General features: G+C 40.3%; 1 protein-coding gene across 7 annotated transcripts in view; it reads left to right on the top strand.

The window, feature by feature from the left end:
- LOC146391372 (adhesion G protein-coupled receptor L3) overlaps positions 1 to 18,193 on the top strand; it is a 253,907-nt gene that overhangs the window by 143,161 nt on the left and 92,553 nt on the right. For 6 of the 7 annotated variants that reach the window (XM_084924263.1, XM_084924262.1, XM_084924261.1 and 3 more), the window contains exons 6-7: positions 3,188 to 3,202; positions 5,872 to 6,672. In XM_084924263.1, the coding sequence (XP_084780389.1) occupies positions 3,188 to 3,202; positions 5,872 to 6,672 (816 nt within the window). The remainder of the gene's footprint in view (positions 1 to 3,187; positions 3,203 to 5,871; positions 6,673 to 18,193) is intronic. The other variant, XM_084924260.1, reaches the window with a different exon arrangement.

Genomic DNA, 18,193 nt, shown 5'->3' with positions numbered 1-18,193 from the left:
ACAAACACAGACGACTTGTTCAAGCCTCTCCCCTCCCCGTTGTTTTCCTGTCCTTCGTGCTCTTTCCGTCCTCGTTCTCGCTCCTTTTCGTTGGCTCAGTGCCTTCATTAATATTGTTCTCCTCTAATAACTTTCCCATCTTTCAAACTTTACCCCACCTGCCCCCTGCCCACTGACCTCCATACCTCACTCTGTTGCACTCTCCATTTGGAGGAGAGGACTCTTGTAAGCCCTAGTAACAGAGGTTAATCCTCTCTTATTAGAACCAGGATTACTGAAGGGGAAGGGACAGGAGCAGGCGCACGGGGTGGATGCTAACGCCAACTACGAATGAAGGAGACTGACAAAACGCCATGTCTGACATAAAAGGCTTGTTCACTTCATGGAAAAAAGAATTATATAGAGAGTTAAGATGTAATAGGCTCAGTAGTTTGTTTTCAGCAGGCTTTCGGTGTGCTTGTTTAGATGTAGACTGCAAACAGCTCTTGCTTTTCCCTTACTCTTGCAGGAGTCATGTTTAAAAAAATAGGTCACTCAAGCTCCCACTTGAATACATAAATTTACTTTAAATTTGAAATGAGCTACTTAACGTTTGAATTGAGTAACAGAAGTAGATCAGTGAGAAACATATTTTCCTGCCTGAAGTCACCGTGATGAAGCTGAACTCAGAAGTACATGGAGTTATTATTCACAGTGGATAATGCTAATGCGAGAGAGATCTCTTGGAGTGAATTAATCACTTGATTCTGCTGATCTGCTTAGCTCTTCTGTGTGATTTAGCATCTCTTAGCTAGCAGGTTTTTAATTTTATTATTTAAATCATTTATTTTTATATTTTTTGGGTAGATAGAAAGGCTGAGAATAATAGATTTGAACATGCTAGGTGACCACCAGTGTTGGGTAAAACAGGCTACAATGAGCTACAATCAGATGACATTTTACAGCAGCACAGGCATGTTTCTTTCTTCACGCTTGCACTACAATCACCTGATTTCAGTTTTTAAGGGCATCGCTTTTAATTTTTAATGGCACAAAAGAACAAGGGTGTGACAGTAAATGCAAACTGCATCCAAGACAGACACAGTTGCATTACACTGCTAACATAACTTCAATTCTCTGCAAAGATCTCTGCAGATAGCATGCTAACACAAAGCTAGCCAAACACCCAGAATGATGTTAAAGCTGAAAGTATGCTGACCCCAGACCAGCCGCCTGAGGCTGATCTTCAAAACAGGCAGTGGTCAGCATTAGTATTGTAGCCTCCATTTCTACAGTAGAATTTCAGTGGATTGATTTTGTTGTCAGCTTTGCATTAGAAGAAAGACTGTATATATGTCCTCATTAGGGTAGGGATTTGTGCTAATGAGACTCTAGCTGTAGGGTTTTATTATTAACTGATTTTACAGAGTAATGCAAAAGTAATGCAGCAGGTAGTGCGTTACTTACTCCAGAGAGTAATTAAGTAACATAAGCACTTTTTTTTAAAGTAACGAGTAGTGCTATAACACATTATTCCTTTACTTAGTCATCTAACTACCTCAACACTGATGACCACTAATAAAACACCAGTTTAATACTAATGTTGCTCTCTGTCTGCCGTGCAAATGGTAACGTGTTTGGAAATATGTCAATGTTTCAAGTGTGTGTCAATAAGAATGTGTTTATGCAGATTTAAATCTCGATCTCAGTCCAAGTGAAATCAATATCCAGCACGTCATCCATTATAATAATCTAATAACAGTCGCACCAGTCAATTTAGAATGATTTACATCATCTGCTGCATCCCATTGAATAAGGGGAGGTATCGTATACGGTAATCATCATTATTGTCATCAGTCTGTTCAGGTTATGAGTGTCTGATTATTAGTTTAGGAGCTGAATCAATGTGTGGTGTTTTGCAGTGGCTCAATTGTTGGACAGATTATTTTCTCTTTTCGCATGAACAAACTTGAAAATGGTTAAAACATTTCTGAAGAATTCAGAAGTTTCTAATTATCATAGCATTTTAAAATGTCTACAATATGTAAACATTTTATATGACTGGAGAAAATTCAATTGCTTTTTATTTAGTACCAAAATACAGAAATCAAAGCTAAGAGAAGTTACTTAAGTTAAACAGAAATGCTGCACATTGTGCTGTATATGGAGAATTAGGTCAATTTAAGTAGATTAACATGGTTAAATGTTGGATTATTGGTTTTTTAAAACTCACCTCTTCTCATTGGCCTTTAGTAAGGTTTAACTTATTGTTTTAATCTATTGTTTTATCAGTGAGGTGTTTTATGTATTTGTGTTTTATTGTATTTTATATTTGTATTTTATTGTACAGCACTTTGGTCAGCCTTGGTTGTTTTTAAATGTGCTTTATAAATAAACTTGACTTGACTTGACTTGACTTTTTTAGTGTAGATTACTTAATGGAAATAAGAATACATTTTCCTTTCTTGTGGTTTATTTCTAAAAACAAGTGTTTCCAAGTCACAGCGGATAGTTATACGTTATATTATTATTATCATTATTATTATTATTATTATTATTATTATTATTACAGGATTTTCATATTTATCCTGAAAAACTGGCATGGTGAATGAGAGGTGTATATGTGCAGGTAAATACGGGTATATATGGTTGATTTGTTGATAGTTGATGACGATGATGATGTGAAGTGAATGACCCTTTGCCTTGTTTGTACCCCGGGAAGGGTTCTAGCCTAGGTCAGCATAACTAAGGGAGGGTCGAGGTCACCTGATCCTGCTCTAACTATAAGCTTTAAACTGATAGAAGCATTCAGCTTAAACCTGCCATCTATAAATGACAATATGTTGAAATGTTTTTTATGGCTTTTCTAAAAGCCCTGCCTCGTCTCATACATTCCCATCCCCACAGCGATGTCTCTGTTTTTTGTTGCTGTGCAGGCGTCAGTGCAAAAACCCAGAGCATGTTCTACCACAATTTCAGAGTTGATTAATCTGTCTTTTTCCAGCAGGCTCATATGAGGCGCAACACTGTCTGCTTTCTAAAAAAAACAAACAAAAAAAACAACTGAAGATCAAATTTTGTGTGTCCCTCTGTTACTAACCCATGTTTCTCTTGGAGTTTCTGGAAAATAAAGACAGTGATCACGATGTTAACCTGTTCTTTGTATTTTTTCTTTCTTTCTCTCTCCCCTTCATGCCTAAAAAAATAGAAGTGGAACAAAAAGGTAACTAAATACCAACAACTTTTCTTTGTCTTTGTCACCTTGCATTTCCATTTGGGCACGCGCTTGCTATTTGCCGGTGACGGGCCGCTACGGCAACTTTTCGTAGGACCATTGTGTTGTTCGCTACTGTGGCTCAACATGCATTTCATGGGGAATATCTGTTTTTTCCATGAAACACCGTTAGGGAATTTAATGTACGGCAGCGTCCAAAATATTAATTAACCTTCCGACCCCGTGCCTTCACTTCTTGTTCATCAGCAGTATCAACCACACGGGTTATGATATCCAAGCCATCGCAAACCTCCTCGCTGCTGAAATCTCATAACCCCGGCGTGTTTTTATTCCCTGTAATAACTGAAAATTCTTCCAGCTCTGCGTTATCAGCTGCATAATATTAAAGCAGAGGGCTATACAGGTTGATCAATAGCTTGTCCAGTAAGCTGTCAGCATTTTTCATTATAGCTCTAACATGATGATGACTATAACCTTCAGGGACTAAAAAGAGTCAATACTAGGGATAAATCAGAGCAGCTGTATTCTTACCTTATCAGCACTGTATGATGCTGCAAAACATATGCTAAAGCTACACTTGTGCCCCAGGAGCTTTGTACCGTGTTTGTAGTCTTACCTTTTAACACGACCTGGAGAATTTGTTCGTTGTCAGATGTTAACAATAAAGATGGATCGAAGCCAAACCGCAGAAATGGAATGAGTTTGGCTTCGATACCTGCGCCGCATTATCTTTTTGCACGACGCCATAAATATAAAGCCGGGTTCGAGTTAAAGATGGGATTGAAATCATTAAACGAGTCGAGAGCTCTGCTGAAATGGCCGAGGCAATGCATTTTTTTTCGGTCTCGTTGTAGTCATTAGTTAATGACGTATCGCGAAACCAGAAGCAACGACAACGAGCAGCGAAGGTGAAAGGGGAGTAAAAAATGTTTTACCGATGTGACGGGCGCTGCTGTGGTAACGGTTGTGAAGTTCCCCATGAAAGCCATGTGAGCCTTTGTATCGCTCCTCTAATGTCTTCCATTCACTCCTCCATCTCTTGCATCCTTAAAAACGACAAAAAAGCATATTTTACAACCTCCATAGAGCCCAGTGTGCTGTCAGAACAAAGCTTGCCGACTCTGACCTTGTACCCCAGCGCATCTTGTGTTTCTCAACCATAGAAACGGCCCTCTTAGCGTTTAGCTGAGCACCGCTGAGATGTGTGCCGAGGCTGTATGTCAACAGGACGCATCTCGCCACATTTTCACCTGCAGGTAGACAACATGTTTAATCTTAGGAGATTACAAGGGAAAGAAGCCTCTGTGTTTTTTTTTTTTTTTTTCTTCCCTGTCTCTTCCTCGACGGAGCCCGCAGCTTTTACCTCTCAATGGATCCACGGCTAGAAGCTGTCAGCGCACTGTCAGGCTGCTGGCCTGTTACAGCGGAGAGAGCCTTCTCGCACACATCGTTTTTATTTCTGATATTCGTCTGGAGCAAACCTGTTGAAAGTGGGGGAAGCTCTTAATTGTGCCTTCTTTTCTGCCTGTGTTTCTCCTTCGTCTGCTGTTTTAGCTTTCGTTGTTACATGTGTTATTGTTTGTACAATTTTAATTGCAGTGTTAAACTCTTACGCTGTGTTGTTGTTGTAATTCTATATGCAGATGCAATCTACTTAGAAAGAAAAGAAAATTATAATTGCCTCAGTCCACGATAATCCATAATGAACTAAAATTAGCTTTCCACCATTGACCCTCTCCAGCTGTATTGGCTTTATCAGATCTGACTACAAACCGGTTTACATATAATTAGTTTATTGTGTGTGGGGCTGTAAATCATGTCACGGGGCTGAAAAATGTCATGTAGGTGAAATAATGGACGGGCTATCATTACACAGATGATGTCACTTTAATTTGTTTTCTTTCTCCTAAATCTCTACCTTGGCCAATAATTGAAGTGCAGCTATTTATCAAAAAATTTTAGGTTGGGGGGGGGGGTTGTGTCTTTAATGCTGTTTACTAAGAAGTGTCGCTGGGGTGCTTTAACCAAAGAGAAGAATGAAACCTATTTTCTTCCCTGGCACAGTATCTAATTGGATGTGAAAAGAAGCCGTTGTGCAAAGCTTAACTGAAACTAAAGGGAACCAAAATGGTAATTTGTGTGTGTTTCTGTGGGCGAGTTAGTGATGTTCGGGTAAGTTCCATCAGTGACTTCTGACTCGTTTCTGCTCTGCATTAAGTCAGCAGAGATAACCCTGACTTCATTCACTCTTCTCTCCCTCCAAACTCAAAGCCACTTTATTCAGACAGATTGTAACTACTCGCCTCTGGGGTCCGGTAACTGTAGTCGAAGTATCATATGTAACAGCTGAAGACTACAGTAAGTAATTGAAAGCAAAGCAGTGCTCACTGCACTGGAGACACTGTTGGAAATAATGAAATGGCTCATTGTGGGTTGGGTTTTTTTGTTATTGATTGTGTTCTGTTTAATTTTAGTAATAAAATCCAAACATTTCTAACTATCAGTGTTCTTCACGCAAATCTTTTTTTATCTGCTTTTCTTCTAAAACTGCCCATCTTAACACAGATTTAAACTTGTTCAATTTTGTCTCTGATTCGTCTGTTTAATACCTGCCAATGTAACTCTGTAATTGTCTTTCCCCATTTTTGGCTCCTCAGTATTCCTGTGCCCAGGGCTTCTGCGGAGGGTGTACCAGAGCGAGCATCTCTTTGAATCGGACCACCAGTCCGGAGCTTGGTGCAAAGATCCTCTTCAAGCTTCGGATAAGATCTACTACATGCCTTGGACACCCTACCGCACGGACACCTTGACCGAATACTCATCCAAAGAAGACTTTGTCGCTGGAAGGCCGACAACGACCTACAAGCTTCCGCATCGCGTTGACGGAACGGGCTTTGTGGTCTACGACGGGGCGCTCTTCTTCAACAAGGAGCGCACACGCAACATTGTCAAGTTTGACCTGCGAACTCGCATCAAGAGCGGCGAGGCCATCATAGCCAACGCCAACTACCACGACACGTCTCCGTACCGCTGGGGAGGGAAATCAGACATTGATTTGGCTGTAGACGAAAACGGCCTGTGGGTGATTTACGCGACCGAGCAGAACAACGGGCGGATTGTGATCAGCCAACTCAATCCCTACACACTGCGCGTTGAGGGGACCTGGGACACGGCGTATGACAAGCGTTCGGCATCCAACGCCTTCATGATTTGCGGAATCCTTTATGTGGTGAAGTCGGTATATGAGGATGATGACAATGAAGCGACGGGAAACAAGATCGATTACATCTACAACACAGAACTCAGTAAAGACGGCTTCCTGGACATCCCTTTCCCCAACTCCTATCAGTACATTGCTGCTGTGGATTATAACCCCAGGGACAATCTGCTGTATGTTTGGAACAATTACCACGTTGTCAAGTACTCTCTTGATTTTGGAGCATTGGATAACAGGCTAGGTAAGTCCAGCTTCTTTATTTTTCATATACATGAAATGGCACTGAAAGACTTGAAGGTGTAAGAGAATCTGAAAGCGTAGGAACATCACATGAGCAGTGGATTTGATTTGCACGCATAGAATTTGAAATGAGGATCTCATTAAATTTGAATTTGAATTGTTACTTTTTTTTCTGCAATGAAACAATGATGCAATTTCAGATGGTAGGCACGGACTCTAAAAATCCTAGCCTTCTGGCTAGGTGTCATTCCCAGTGTGTTTATCGATGTTTGACCAAAATTTGACCAGTGACTCCCAGCGTATTATTTTTTTATCCACTACCCTTTCATTTTGTAGCCACTATCCCATTCCAAATTTCCAGCTGATAACAAAAAATGCTGTATTAAAAATAAGCCGTAAAAGCATTCTGATGTCAACGACTTTCAGACGTGCCCTCCTTTTCATGTGTCTGATTCCATCTGAATGAGTCACTTTTCCATAAAAGTCATGACGGCTTCAGGTTGAACCTACTAACGTTTATGTATTGCATTCACCACTGAATGCAGTCACATTAATGGAAAGGCACGTACAAGACAAGTACTGCATATGTGTCTCATTCATTTATTCAGATCACTGAAAGATATGATATTTGAGAGCGTGCTAAACAGCAGAAACATGAAAAAAAATCTAATTAAGTAATCTCGCAGAAATCTAAAGGAAGTCTTTTTTCAGACCCTGAGCTGTCACAGAATCACTGTTTATGAGCTGAACTTTAATAATCATCATATTTGGTTACTACACTTTGCCTCCCTTCCCTTCTACAATAACCACATAGACTGTGTATCACTTGCGGTCATGTAGTACATAATATTGGATAAGCGACTATATGAGGAAGCTGAATGCAACAGTGACCTGTCTGGGTTCACAGTGAGCTCATTGCTATACGATCTGACATTCCTACCGGGATATCAAACTGAATTTACATCAAGGGCCAGATGCACTCTACTTTGAACTTACTGTAAGAAATGTAAATTTCTTAAAAATTAGAATTTCCAACCCTTTAATTGTTTATCTGTTACTTAATTACTTTGGTGTAGCATGAATGACAATTCAAGCTTAAAATTGATGAAAATACAGTTAAAATGTCAAGATCTTTGAACTCCTTCACATTTTCCTAAAAAGCCGTCCAGATTGGAGTCGAAGTTGGGTTGATTCTGTCCCCCGGGCCTTATGTTTGACACCCCTACCCTAGGCGATGAGTGATTTTACTTTACTAATGACTCTTTTGATCTCACACCAGCTATTTTTAAACTTTTTATTAGCGTCTTTGTCCCGACTGACACTTTTTTTATGTGTTGCGTGAAGAACAACTTGGCACGGCACGTCTTGTTTTTGGCAGATTTTGGTCAAACACTGATAAACATATGCATTTATACTTAAAGAGTGTGTGGGCTAGTGGCAATTGGCTGTGGGGTATGGTGCTCAGTGTATTTTGATTCGTCCCAAATTGGAAGCGAAGCACAGTTTAACACATGGCGACGTACTGCAGACAGATGACTATTAAAAACTGTGCCTAGCATAAATTGAAGCACCATTTTTAGCATTCATACGATGTGTTTTCTTTCATCACATGTAACAATAGGCACAGAAATAATAATTCTATTGTCTTAAATTCTTAGGCGCGTCGCACATTTTCTGTTTAACTGGAGAGTTTTTCCGCACATTCTTTAGCCACAGGCTTAGGGCTTTTATTCAGTCTGGCTGTTGACTTTGAAAAAGGAACAAGTGACTGCTCACATTAAACTTCCCAGAACTCTTTTGAAAAGTCTAATTTCTCCACTCCATTGTTCTTTTTATAAATTGGTGCTTGTTGGGAAGCATAAAACGGAGAAAAAGAACCTGTTTTGACACACCAAGGTAATTCTTTGCGCTATCTCATCAACAGCTCCAGTCAAAAATGTCACAAGTTATTTGACTGTGAAATCCTTACTCCTGCTTTCTCCTCTGGAGCTTTATTCTACCTGCCGCTTGCCAGTTTAATTTATTTTCTTTAGCTGGCTGCTACTTTTCTCAAAATCTTTTTTTTTTTTTTTACACATCGAGTCGCGCTCCAGCACACCCTGTAATGCATTCATTCTTTCAGTGGCCGTACTTACAGCGTTCACTTTTGACGATGCATGACTGTCCAAAATGTAATATGTCGTAGTTAAGGACCTTAGAGCGGTGTTATGTGCTTTTTATATGAGATGGTTCGGCGTTTATACGCAGTGGTCACACATTTCTGTCATGTAGAAACTTGCAAGTGCAAAGTCTCAGCAGCAGACTTCCAGTGAGAAGTGTTTGATTGTGTTATTGGCTGCTGTTGCAGAACAGGCTGCCCTCCAAAGAGTCTGCTGCATAAATATAGATAGTAAAATGTTGCATTAAGTGAATGGATGGAGTTGCAGAGCAAATATAAACGTCAGATAAACAGACTGATCGAGGAATGAAAGAGTGATTGAATGGGCTCCAGAGTAAGGAAACATTTAGAAGGATACAGACTTAATCTGAATAAAGCACTGGCTGTTAGCTTCCACACGGTTGTCTCTCACGAGTAGCCTAATTTTAAGATGGCAGGATAGTCACAACCACATTGTTTGAATCAGCATCGGCATACCACTTCACTGCACACAAATTAGTCTGTACTCGCAGCTGTATTGCATTGTTTCTTCCATTAATTTGCTAGTCCGGTGAGGATGCACAAAGAGGGAACCTGGAGACATCTGTCAGAGAAAAGCACAACGATGAACGAGCTGAGAAAGTGTGGAAAATGAGGATTTGAATCCTTTTGATGCAACAATGTGAGTTGTTTTTAAGCTAAAAAGAAATGCTAAGTGTTAGTTGTAGTTCATTCTGAGTCATTGTTGTCATTCAGCGAGCCCAGAACAAATGATTCGATGAACCACAGAACACTAGAGAGTCAAAAGCCGATGTAGTCTCTTCCTTTTCCTGCAAACATGAGCTTCTGAAATTTGATCCAGTGTCATGATCACAGTGCCTGTTAGCGCTTACAGAAAGGTGCCATTCTCTGATCGCACTAACACAAGCTCATTTCCACTTGTGCTTCCACTTCCACGAGCATGCCTGACCTGCCACAGCAGTGGAGCATGGTATATGGGCAACAGAGCAGCAGATACATGGCCAGACCCACAGCTGGGGCTCCATTGCCGTATGCCCAGGGTACAGCACATATTACGGGGGGAGTAGGTTGGGGCAGGGGGATGATGACTGGAATTGCCAAAACCACATTACAACCTTAAAAAATGTGTCCAATTTAAAAAATCTACAAATTAGGTTGGATGTGCACACTGGCTGTGAGCTTCACTTAATTGTCCACTTGCAGCCTCCTCAACAAGCCGACCAGTATTTTGATCCAGACAGGATATTTGTAAAGACAGATGATCCATGCACAAGTGTGCTCGTCTGATAATTAATTTCATTAACTTGCAGTAGAAAGTGTATCTTTTAGTAGGCAGACATAAAAGCTCTGTTATCACTTTTCATGATCGTATTCAATGCTGATTATGTGAGGACAGCTGAAATAAATTTGCTGTGTTAATATTTTTAAAGCATAAATGAAAATAAAGCTTAAGGATAACACTACATGAATGGTTAGTAGCACAAGCATGCATGCAAGCATGAACTTAAAAAAAAAACATGGTGGTAAATGGAAAATATTACAAAGGCCAAAGCAACCTCTCTAGAGCATGTTGATCTGACAGTAGCTGACTCTCAACTATCCATCAGCCAGCGCTTCAAATTCACCTTTTGTAGTGTTTTTCACCTCCTCCATCACTTTGCGATTCAGCTCAATCATCTCCTTCACTAAGGACAGACTTCACGGGATTGTTTCAGGACTACAAAGACTGCCGCCCAGCAAGTTGAGGAGCTACATGAAATTAGTGTCACCGCTGTTAGTTGAAGACCAGACCAGGCAGCCAAAAGAGAAAAAAAAAGAAATCCTTGAAAAAATTGATGTTCCAATGAAACCAAATATGTCCCATCACATGGACAATTTTCTTACTGAAGGACTGCCACGGGTAACAACTGAAAACAATTACTCCTTCTCTCAACTGCTTTATGTTTACTGTCATTGGTTCTCATCCAACAAAGTGCTAATGAATAATCCTGAAACAGATCCTGAAATGGTTCATTTGGAAATATACCAGTTTTTAGGTTTGTACCTTGCTTAGAAAATACCAAATCAAACATATTTTAACTAACAGTTTCAACTAGTACGACCCATCTCAGCTGGACTTTACGCTAATCAGCAAAGGTAATTATGCTAACATGCTAAACGACATGTTAGCATATTATTCACTTAAAAAAGACCTCCTTTAGATAAACAAACACGATAACTAATTATCGTTTGTATTTTGATGCTACTGTGTTCTCACTATATATTGGAGTGTATACTGGGGTTAAATATATTTAACCTCGCTTCTGATTTTTGGCACTGCATGTAGCGCAAACAACAGTCAAAAACTGACTTTTACTTTGAGGGTTTTCATCCAACGCAGTAGAGACAACAGAAATGACACTGTGTAGTTCTGTTCTAACTATTCATTAAGCCACTAAGGATCACTGTTTCAAAGAGAAGACTGCCATTAACTAAATAAAAGAACAATAAAGTAGATTCAGAGCATCAGAAGACACACAAAAGCTGATGGCTGATGTTGGAATTCGGTGTAATGAGTTGTGCATTTGTTGGCTTTACAATAGTGCTGTAGTGACAAAGCAGATACATTCTTGAATGAACAGATCAACCCTAACTTGCGACCCAAGATGCTGTAGAACAGGTTACAGAGCTGAGTCATTTTCACATATTTATTGACTCTCAAGCTACAAATTTCTGAGCAGATCTCAGTAAATGTAATAAAGTTGCTTCATTTACTGTCTGTAACTTTGCAAATTGTGGGTAAAAGAGAGGCAACGCACTGCAAACAGTGCTCCGCAGGAAATCAGAAAATATCCATTATCAAAGCAGACTGTTTTCTTACTCTCGCAGCAACGTTAAGTGGGAGTGAAATTTAAATCTGGCATGACATGCTATTTGTATTTTTATGTTTAGTTTGATCGCCTGTCTGTGAAGAGGAATATATGAGATTATTATGCATATTAATTTAATTTAAAAAAACACATTGAAATGTTCTCGTAAACTGTGGTTATGATTAAGTTTTGGAATCTTCTAGTCGTAATTAATAGTTCATAATTATTCTATAAACATTACATTGATGTAATAAATATTCTAACAGCTTTCAGAATATATAAGATCCCTCTAGTTCATGATTTACTACCGTGCCGGGAAAAAACAACAAACAATAAAAGGACCCCTCTTGACAAATGATACCCTGCCTCTGATTGTAATACTAAATTCCTAAGTCATTACAACAGTTTAAAACCAAACAATGAGACATGTATATAACCTCAAAAGCTTTAAAAAAAAGTGCCCCTGCTAGCAAACTAGCTAGCTAGCTAATTGAGATGCTAGCTAGCTAGCTAAATATCCCTCTCAAATATCCCTCTCAAAATTGTCTGTTGGTATCTTCCCTTATGCTGCCAAGATGGCAATCATCTTGAAATATATACAGCTGTTCACAATAATATTTTTTTAACCTTTTTTTCTTTTTATATGTTCTTAAATACACTTATGTAAGCTTGAACATGGAAGCACGTGATTTCCTTTTGCAGTATGTGTCTTGATCTTAGCGATGAATATTTTTGCGTAGCTCGCTTCCAATGAAGTTATCTCCACAATGACGGTATCAGTTACAAAATTATAAAGCTTTTTTCCCGACAAACTGTGGAAAGGACTTTCTCCAGGCCTCAACTTTACCAGACTAACTTCTGTGCTGTCTGCCACAGTGAGCATGAGGCGCTCGCTGCATTAACTCCACAGGACAGGAAAGGCAAGGGCAGCCACATGAGAAAATTTGCCTCAGCCTCTCTCACCTGCTGCTGCTGTCTGTAGCAGTAACATACCATCCATAAGTTAATATTCCAAGCTGCTTCCACAGCCTTTTTATGCCGACGTAACACCAAGACTCTTGGAGATTTCTATGTTTAGCCTCACATCATTGATTAAACATTATAATGGTGTGTTTGTTGTGAATGGCTTTAATTATGCCTGATTATGACACTTTACAGAAATCAGCAGTGCCTCTGTGGTCTTTGATTCATCTTGCCATTTTAGTCGAACACCCTCTCATGTCTGCGTGTGTCGCTGCGCGAGTGACTGTTTTCGTCGACTCATGATTGGTGCATTTGATGTGGCACAGTTGGTGTCATGGATACATTCATTGTCTGACAATCTTGTAATTCTGCCACATGTTGCCATCTGGCCCAGGCATGACGCCAGCCCGGCTGGCCTGGAGAGAGTCAGCAGACGTGACACCCCGACCTTCATGCCGAAACAGCCAATGTTTTGGACGTTCGGGCCATCTTGGCTCTGTTTGGAAGAGCCTGACACATGCTAAATTGATTAAGACTGTCTAAGCAGTAAATGCAGGCTGGCAAAGTTGCTGCAGTTAATGTGAGTGTGACTCAATGTGCTTTTAAAGGCAACAAACTGTTGTCCTTTCTGTTCCACTGCTTATGTGCTTGGCTTAGAATAACTGTCATCACTTTTTTCTGCTTTTTTTTGACAAGCTATTATATAGATTCAGAGATACCCTGCATTTGTCATATATCATCACAGTTTTTTTTTATCCTTACAATGCTTTGCGGAATATAATGCTGAGCAATTCAAACCAAATGCTACCGTTCCATAAAAATGCAGCCTTTTGCTTGCTGTATGAAGCCCTTTTTGATGTTGGGGCTTAGGAATGTAGGCTACATGCTTATTTGCAGGCGAGGCACTTATCACATGCCTGGTGCACCTCTCGCAGAGGGCAATTTTCTTCGAGGGAAAGTGCAAGGTTTAGGATTATAGTCGAAAATGATTTTTCTAACACGTGTACGCAAATCCGTGCACCCAACCCTGATGTTGCACATACACAAACTTATGCACAAATTCTTCTAGCAAACCCTTTAATGCCGCAACACAATGGCCTTCTGTTAGTAATGCAGCTTTAGATTTTTTTGCACTGAGAGAGCGAGCTCGTTGTTGTTGTTTAAGAGCCGTTTTTGGATGTTTCACAGCAGGGCTAAAAACAAATTGTGATATATTAGCAAATATAATTACTGTGGCCATTTTTCTGAGACTGAATTAGGGGAGACCTTTGAGCAGGTATGCCCATGTTTCAGGTAGTTCACAATGTGCCATGTGCTCATACCCTCTCTGTGATACCCTATTATATATCATATGCGTCCCTCCTCCTGACTGGCCATCCATCACTGGCCTTGGCGGCTCTACCTTGATCCAGAAATCATACACAGATCACCTGTGTAGTGAGAGAGGTGGCAGGCAATCCCTCAATTAAGGCCAACAACCAATCCATCTCTCCTGACGTTTGCAGAAATGGGAAAAAAAACATAAAGTCACAGTCAAAGTGACTTTGACAAATATTTGTGATTTCTCGCATTGTTTGTAGTGTATGCATTTGGGTGTTTTAGTTCAGGGATCTTTTCCACCACATCTCTTGTCTTTTATAACTCCTCATGTGTGATTTTATGTGAGTATGTGTGTGGAAACTGGTTTCTCTAGAGCCCCCCAAAATTGCCACAGTAAATTTAACAGGCTTGGTAAGCTCGGTGGCCCACAAGCTCAAAGTGATTTATTTTGGCCAATCAACCGAGTAAATCTGATTGGAGGCTTCTAAAGCATCTTTAACTCTCTTTATCACCAGTGTCAGATTGGCTGTATCCATTTGGCCCTTTCTGGTGTTGGTTGACGGTATTTTGAAAAGCTTTGGTCTTTTTCTTTTTCTTTGGCAAACGGTGGGACCTTGGAGGAGCGTGCTTTTCCTTTAGTGATTTCGCAATTCCCTCCGCACGTGTCCTCGCACCTTACTTTTTCCTCTTTCTGCCTTCCCTGATACGTTTGACGATGTTTGGCTGTGTCACTAGCCACTAGAGACTCAAGGTTTGGCTCTAAGGATAAAAACTCATTCCAGCATTCTTCCTTGTAGCTTGATGCTAAATATTGGGTTTCTGTGCACTGTGAGTTTGAATGCAACCCTACCACAGCACTGTCTTTCATACTGTAGACATGTAGATGTGGAACAGATTTGCATACTTCTTATTACCACGCTTCACTGGTAGGGCGAATTGAGCGCCTTTTCGAGATGTGAAAATATAAATGTAGAGATTAAATTCAGAAGATCCTGTTTTGCAAATGCATATAAGCTACGTTCACATTAGGCAAAAACACAGCTTGTTTACTGCACAGCTGTGTGGCTAATTCATCCTTCAGTACTTCAGGATAGCGCATTTGCAGGCAGACTTAGCTCATATCTCTTCTGTCATTTACCTCAAACACAGTGAGTGTCTCTCCGGGCCCGTGTCCATGTGTGCATACATATCAGCCCGGTGCATACGCTTCTCCCAGCACTGTGTGACCTCCATCGATGCCCTCTCAAGTCCTGGGAAGAGAGCTCGGGAATGAGAAATTAATTGCCAAACAATGCATGGCTCCCATCCATTATGGTTCTCATCATGTCAGATGATATCGAAGCATTACCGGATGTCTGGCTGCATAATTTACTGCACCTCCTCCCCACCAACACCCACAGCAGCAGCAGCAGCCCCGCACCCACAGCCCCAGTTACACTCCCTGATGGATTTGTGGGCTTGTCTCAAAAGGTTCCATTTAATGGCAGGACGGCTTTCATCATAATTATCATCATTTTATTTTCAACCCATTCCCCTCAACTCATGAGGACGTGGAGCATTTCAGTGGGATTGTATGACATAAACATTAAGGAAATGATCAAATGAAGAGCTGAGTGAATAAAGCCGTGAAAGTAATGGCTACTGATGTTGTGTTATGAAAGAGATGCTACTGCTTTTATTATTTTTCTCTGCATAGATGAAAAAAAAAATGTCCCAAGATAAAATTTTACATTATGATTCTGATTTATGATCGCTTAGCTGTTGTCTGAATGAGTGAACAAGCCACTCATGTCTTGTTTGACAAGCCAGTTCTCTTTGCCATATCAGGTTAGCGCCACATTGGCATGTAATCTCTTCATTTTACATTAAACATTTTGTCTTACATTTAGAAACATCAATTAAATGTACTTAAAGTGAAGCTAATGAGTCATAAAGTTTATTTCTTTTGAGCCTGCTAGCATGACATGCAGCATTGATGTATGTTGACTTTTATGACTATCAATTTAGTTCAATATCCATTTCTACAGAGAAGCTGCAGAAAGCTGATTCCAACTTGTTGGACTTGTCTGAAATTATAAGTTTGTTTTTTTTTGTCTAGAGTTTGATGAAAATATTGACACCCTGCTCTGTACGATGGCCGTAGCATGACTCTTGCTAGCTTAGCGTAAGCCCTGCTAACGGGGGGAAGCAACAGGTGTGACTCTCTTGAAGGCAAATTAAATTTAAGCACCTTTTAAAGCTTCCTAGACAAAAAAAAATCATATCATATTAAATCTTCTGCAAGTAATCAAGGGGCTAACTAGCAAGCTCTGCAGTTTAAGCGAGCTACATAGCAAATTTTTAACCTATCTTGCTCAAAGACGAATGCACTTATGCCACGTGAGGTATCCATGGTCCTCTGTCTGACCACCCACAAGTCTGTGGTCACAGTTAGTCAGACTTTAATTATAGTTAATCACCAAATGGATTTTCACCCAAATTATGCTCAAGCTCACATTTGTTATTCTCAGTAGATTTCAGTTCTCATTACTTTGTGCAATAAAACCAACCAACGACAAGAAAACTCGCTTTTTTTCACAAATTACAATTAGCTACTATTAGCTACTCTGTTAAGATAATGAACTGTTAAGAGCTACCATGTTCTGGTTTGTCTTGATGCATGCTGCCCAAACAAGACTGCAGTCTTATGCATTGCTTCAAACAGGAGAAACAAATAATCAGACTTTTAAATTGCAAGTATATCACACGGGAATGTTAACATTTTTTTTTGTTTAGTTTTTTAACAGCAGGTCAACAGATTCATTGGAACTGATTAAAAATGTCGTGTACACTATCTCATTTCCTTGAAGAATCCAAAAGCTTTGCCTTCAACATGGTACCCAACAATGTCCAACTTGGGTGGACATCACAGCCACACTGTAATTTGCTCAAAAAGATCTTCTCACTTTTACTTTATACCTCCTATTTCTACAAAACAGTGCTGATGTCATAAAAAAAAGTAAGACGCAGACGAATTTACAACGTGAAAGCAGCGCTCTCAGATCAAACATCCAAATGACAGAAGCATCGTTATGGCCTGCTAACAACCTTGATCGTGGATTCTGGCTTCACGTACGATTCAGTCTAAAAATATGCGTCCCAGCTCACAGAAATATCACTTCACACGCTTTAAACAAACTTGAAGAAAGTTAATGGGTGACATCACACATAGACTGTCCAAAATTTACTACAGCCCGGCTGAAGATGTAACGCATAAGGGTTCAAATGCTAAAATTAGGAGGTAATTGGGTTCAGCGCGAGGCTGGAAGTGTCACTCTACTGGCTGATGCTCGTTTCATTTTTACCCCCAAAAGCCCTTTCCAGCTCTTTTGATCTCGAGTCTGCAGAAGTTTCTCCGAGACGCAAGTCGGCTCACGGTGCGGAAAGGCACGTCATATGAACCGGATCCATTTCATAATAGCATAGCAGGTTTTTTTCCTGGAGCAAAGTAGAGCGGGCTTATCTAATTGTGGGAGCCACGAGCCCTGGGATACAGAAAGAGAGGCTAATTAGTTAGAAATTAATGCTTTGAAATGAAGCACAAAGCTCTATGTGTGGTGGAAACGGGCTTCACACGTTTGGCGTGGGGTGGGGGGCAACAGAAGCGAGGTGTAAATGATGAGTGCAGCTTGCGTTTCAGTGAGAGTAGAAGTCAGAGTGCCCACAGAAGTTCGCTGCTATCCTATGAATGAAAAGGTGGCTGGTGGTGCACGAACATTCGGGACGTTCAGGAGCCCTCAAGCTTAGAAAGCAGGAGCAGCTCGTAGCTCTTATTCTTTTTAATCAACTTTGCAATGCCTTTGAGAACGCATCGAAGCTTAAATATACAGAAGAGGAATCACTTTGAGGTTTGATGTCATTTTATTGAAGTCGAAGAGGACGCTGAAGTGTCTGCTTTGTTTCATGAATCGAAAGGTTGCAGGCATTGGAACATAACTATGGCCTTATTCCCAAGGAATCTTTGCGGTATTCCGCATCATTATAATGTGGAATCTTTTCATACAAAGATCGCTGTATAAAATATCTGGGTAATAAAAGAGTTACTCCAGTTCATTAAGAGACTCAAACCAAAATGTGACAAGCCCTTCATATCGTCCCGTAAGGTCACAGAGTAGTTCCTCGGGGCATACCAAAGACCTGCTCGCATCGTTTTTCCCCCCCTCTCGCTCTCTCGTTGTCACTTTGAATCGAAT

The sequence above is a fragment of the Perissodus microlepis genome, chromosome 3, assembly GCF_051167445.1.
Source record: "Perissodus microlepis isolate ML-2025 ecotype Zambia chromosome 3, ASM5116744v1, whole genome shotgun sequence".
Taxonomy (NCBI): Eukaryota; Metazoa; Chordata; class Actinopteri; order Cichliformes; family Cichlidae; genus Perissodus; species Perissodus microlepis.
This window is presented reverse-complemented; position numbering and strand designations above follow the sequence as displayed.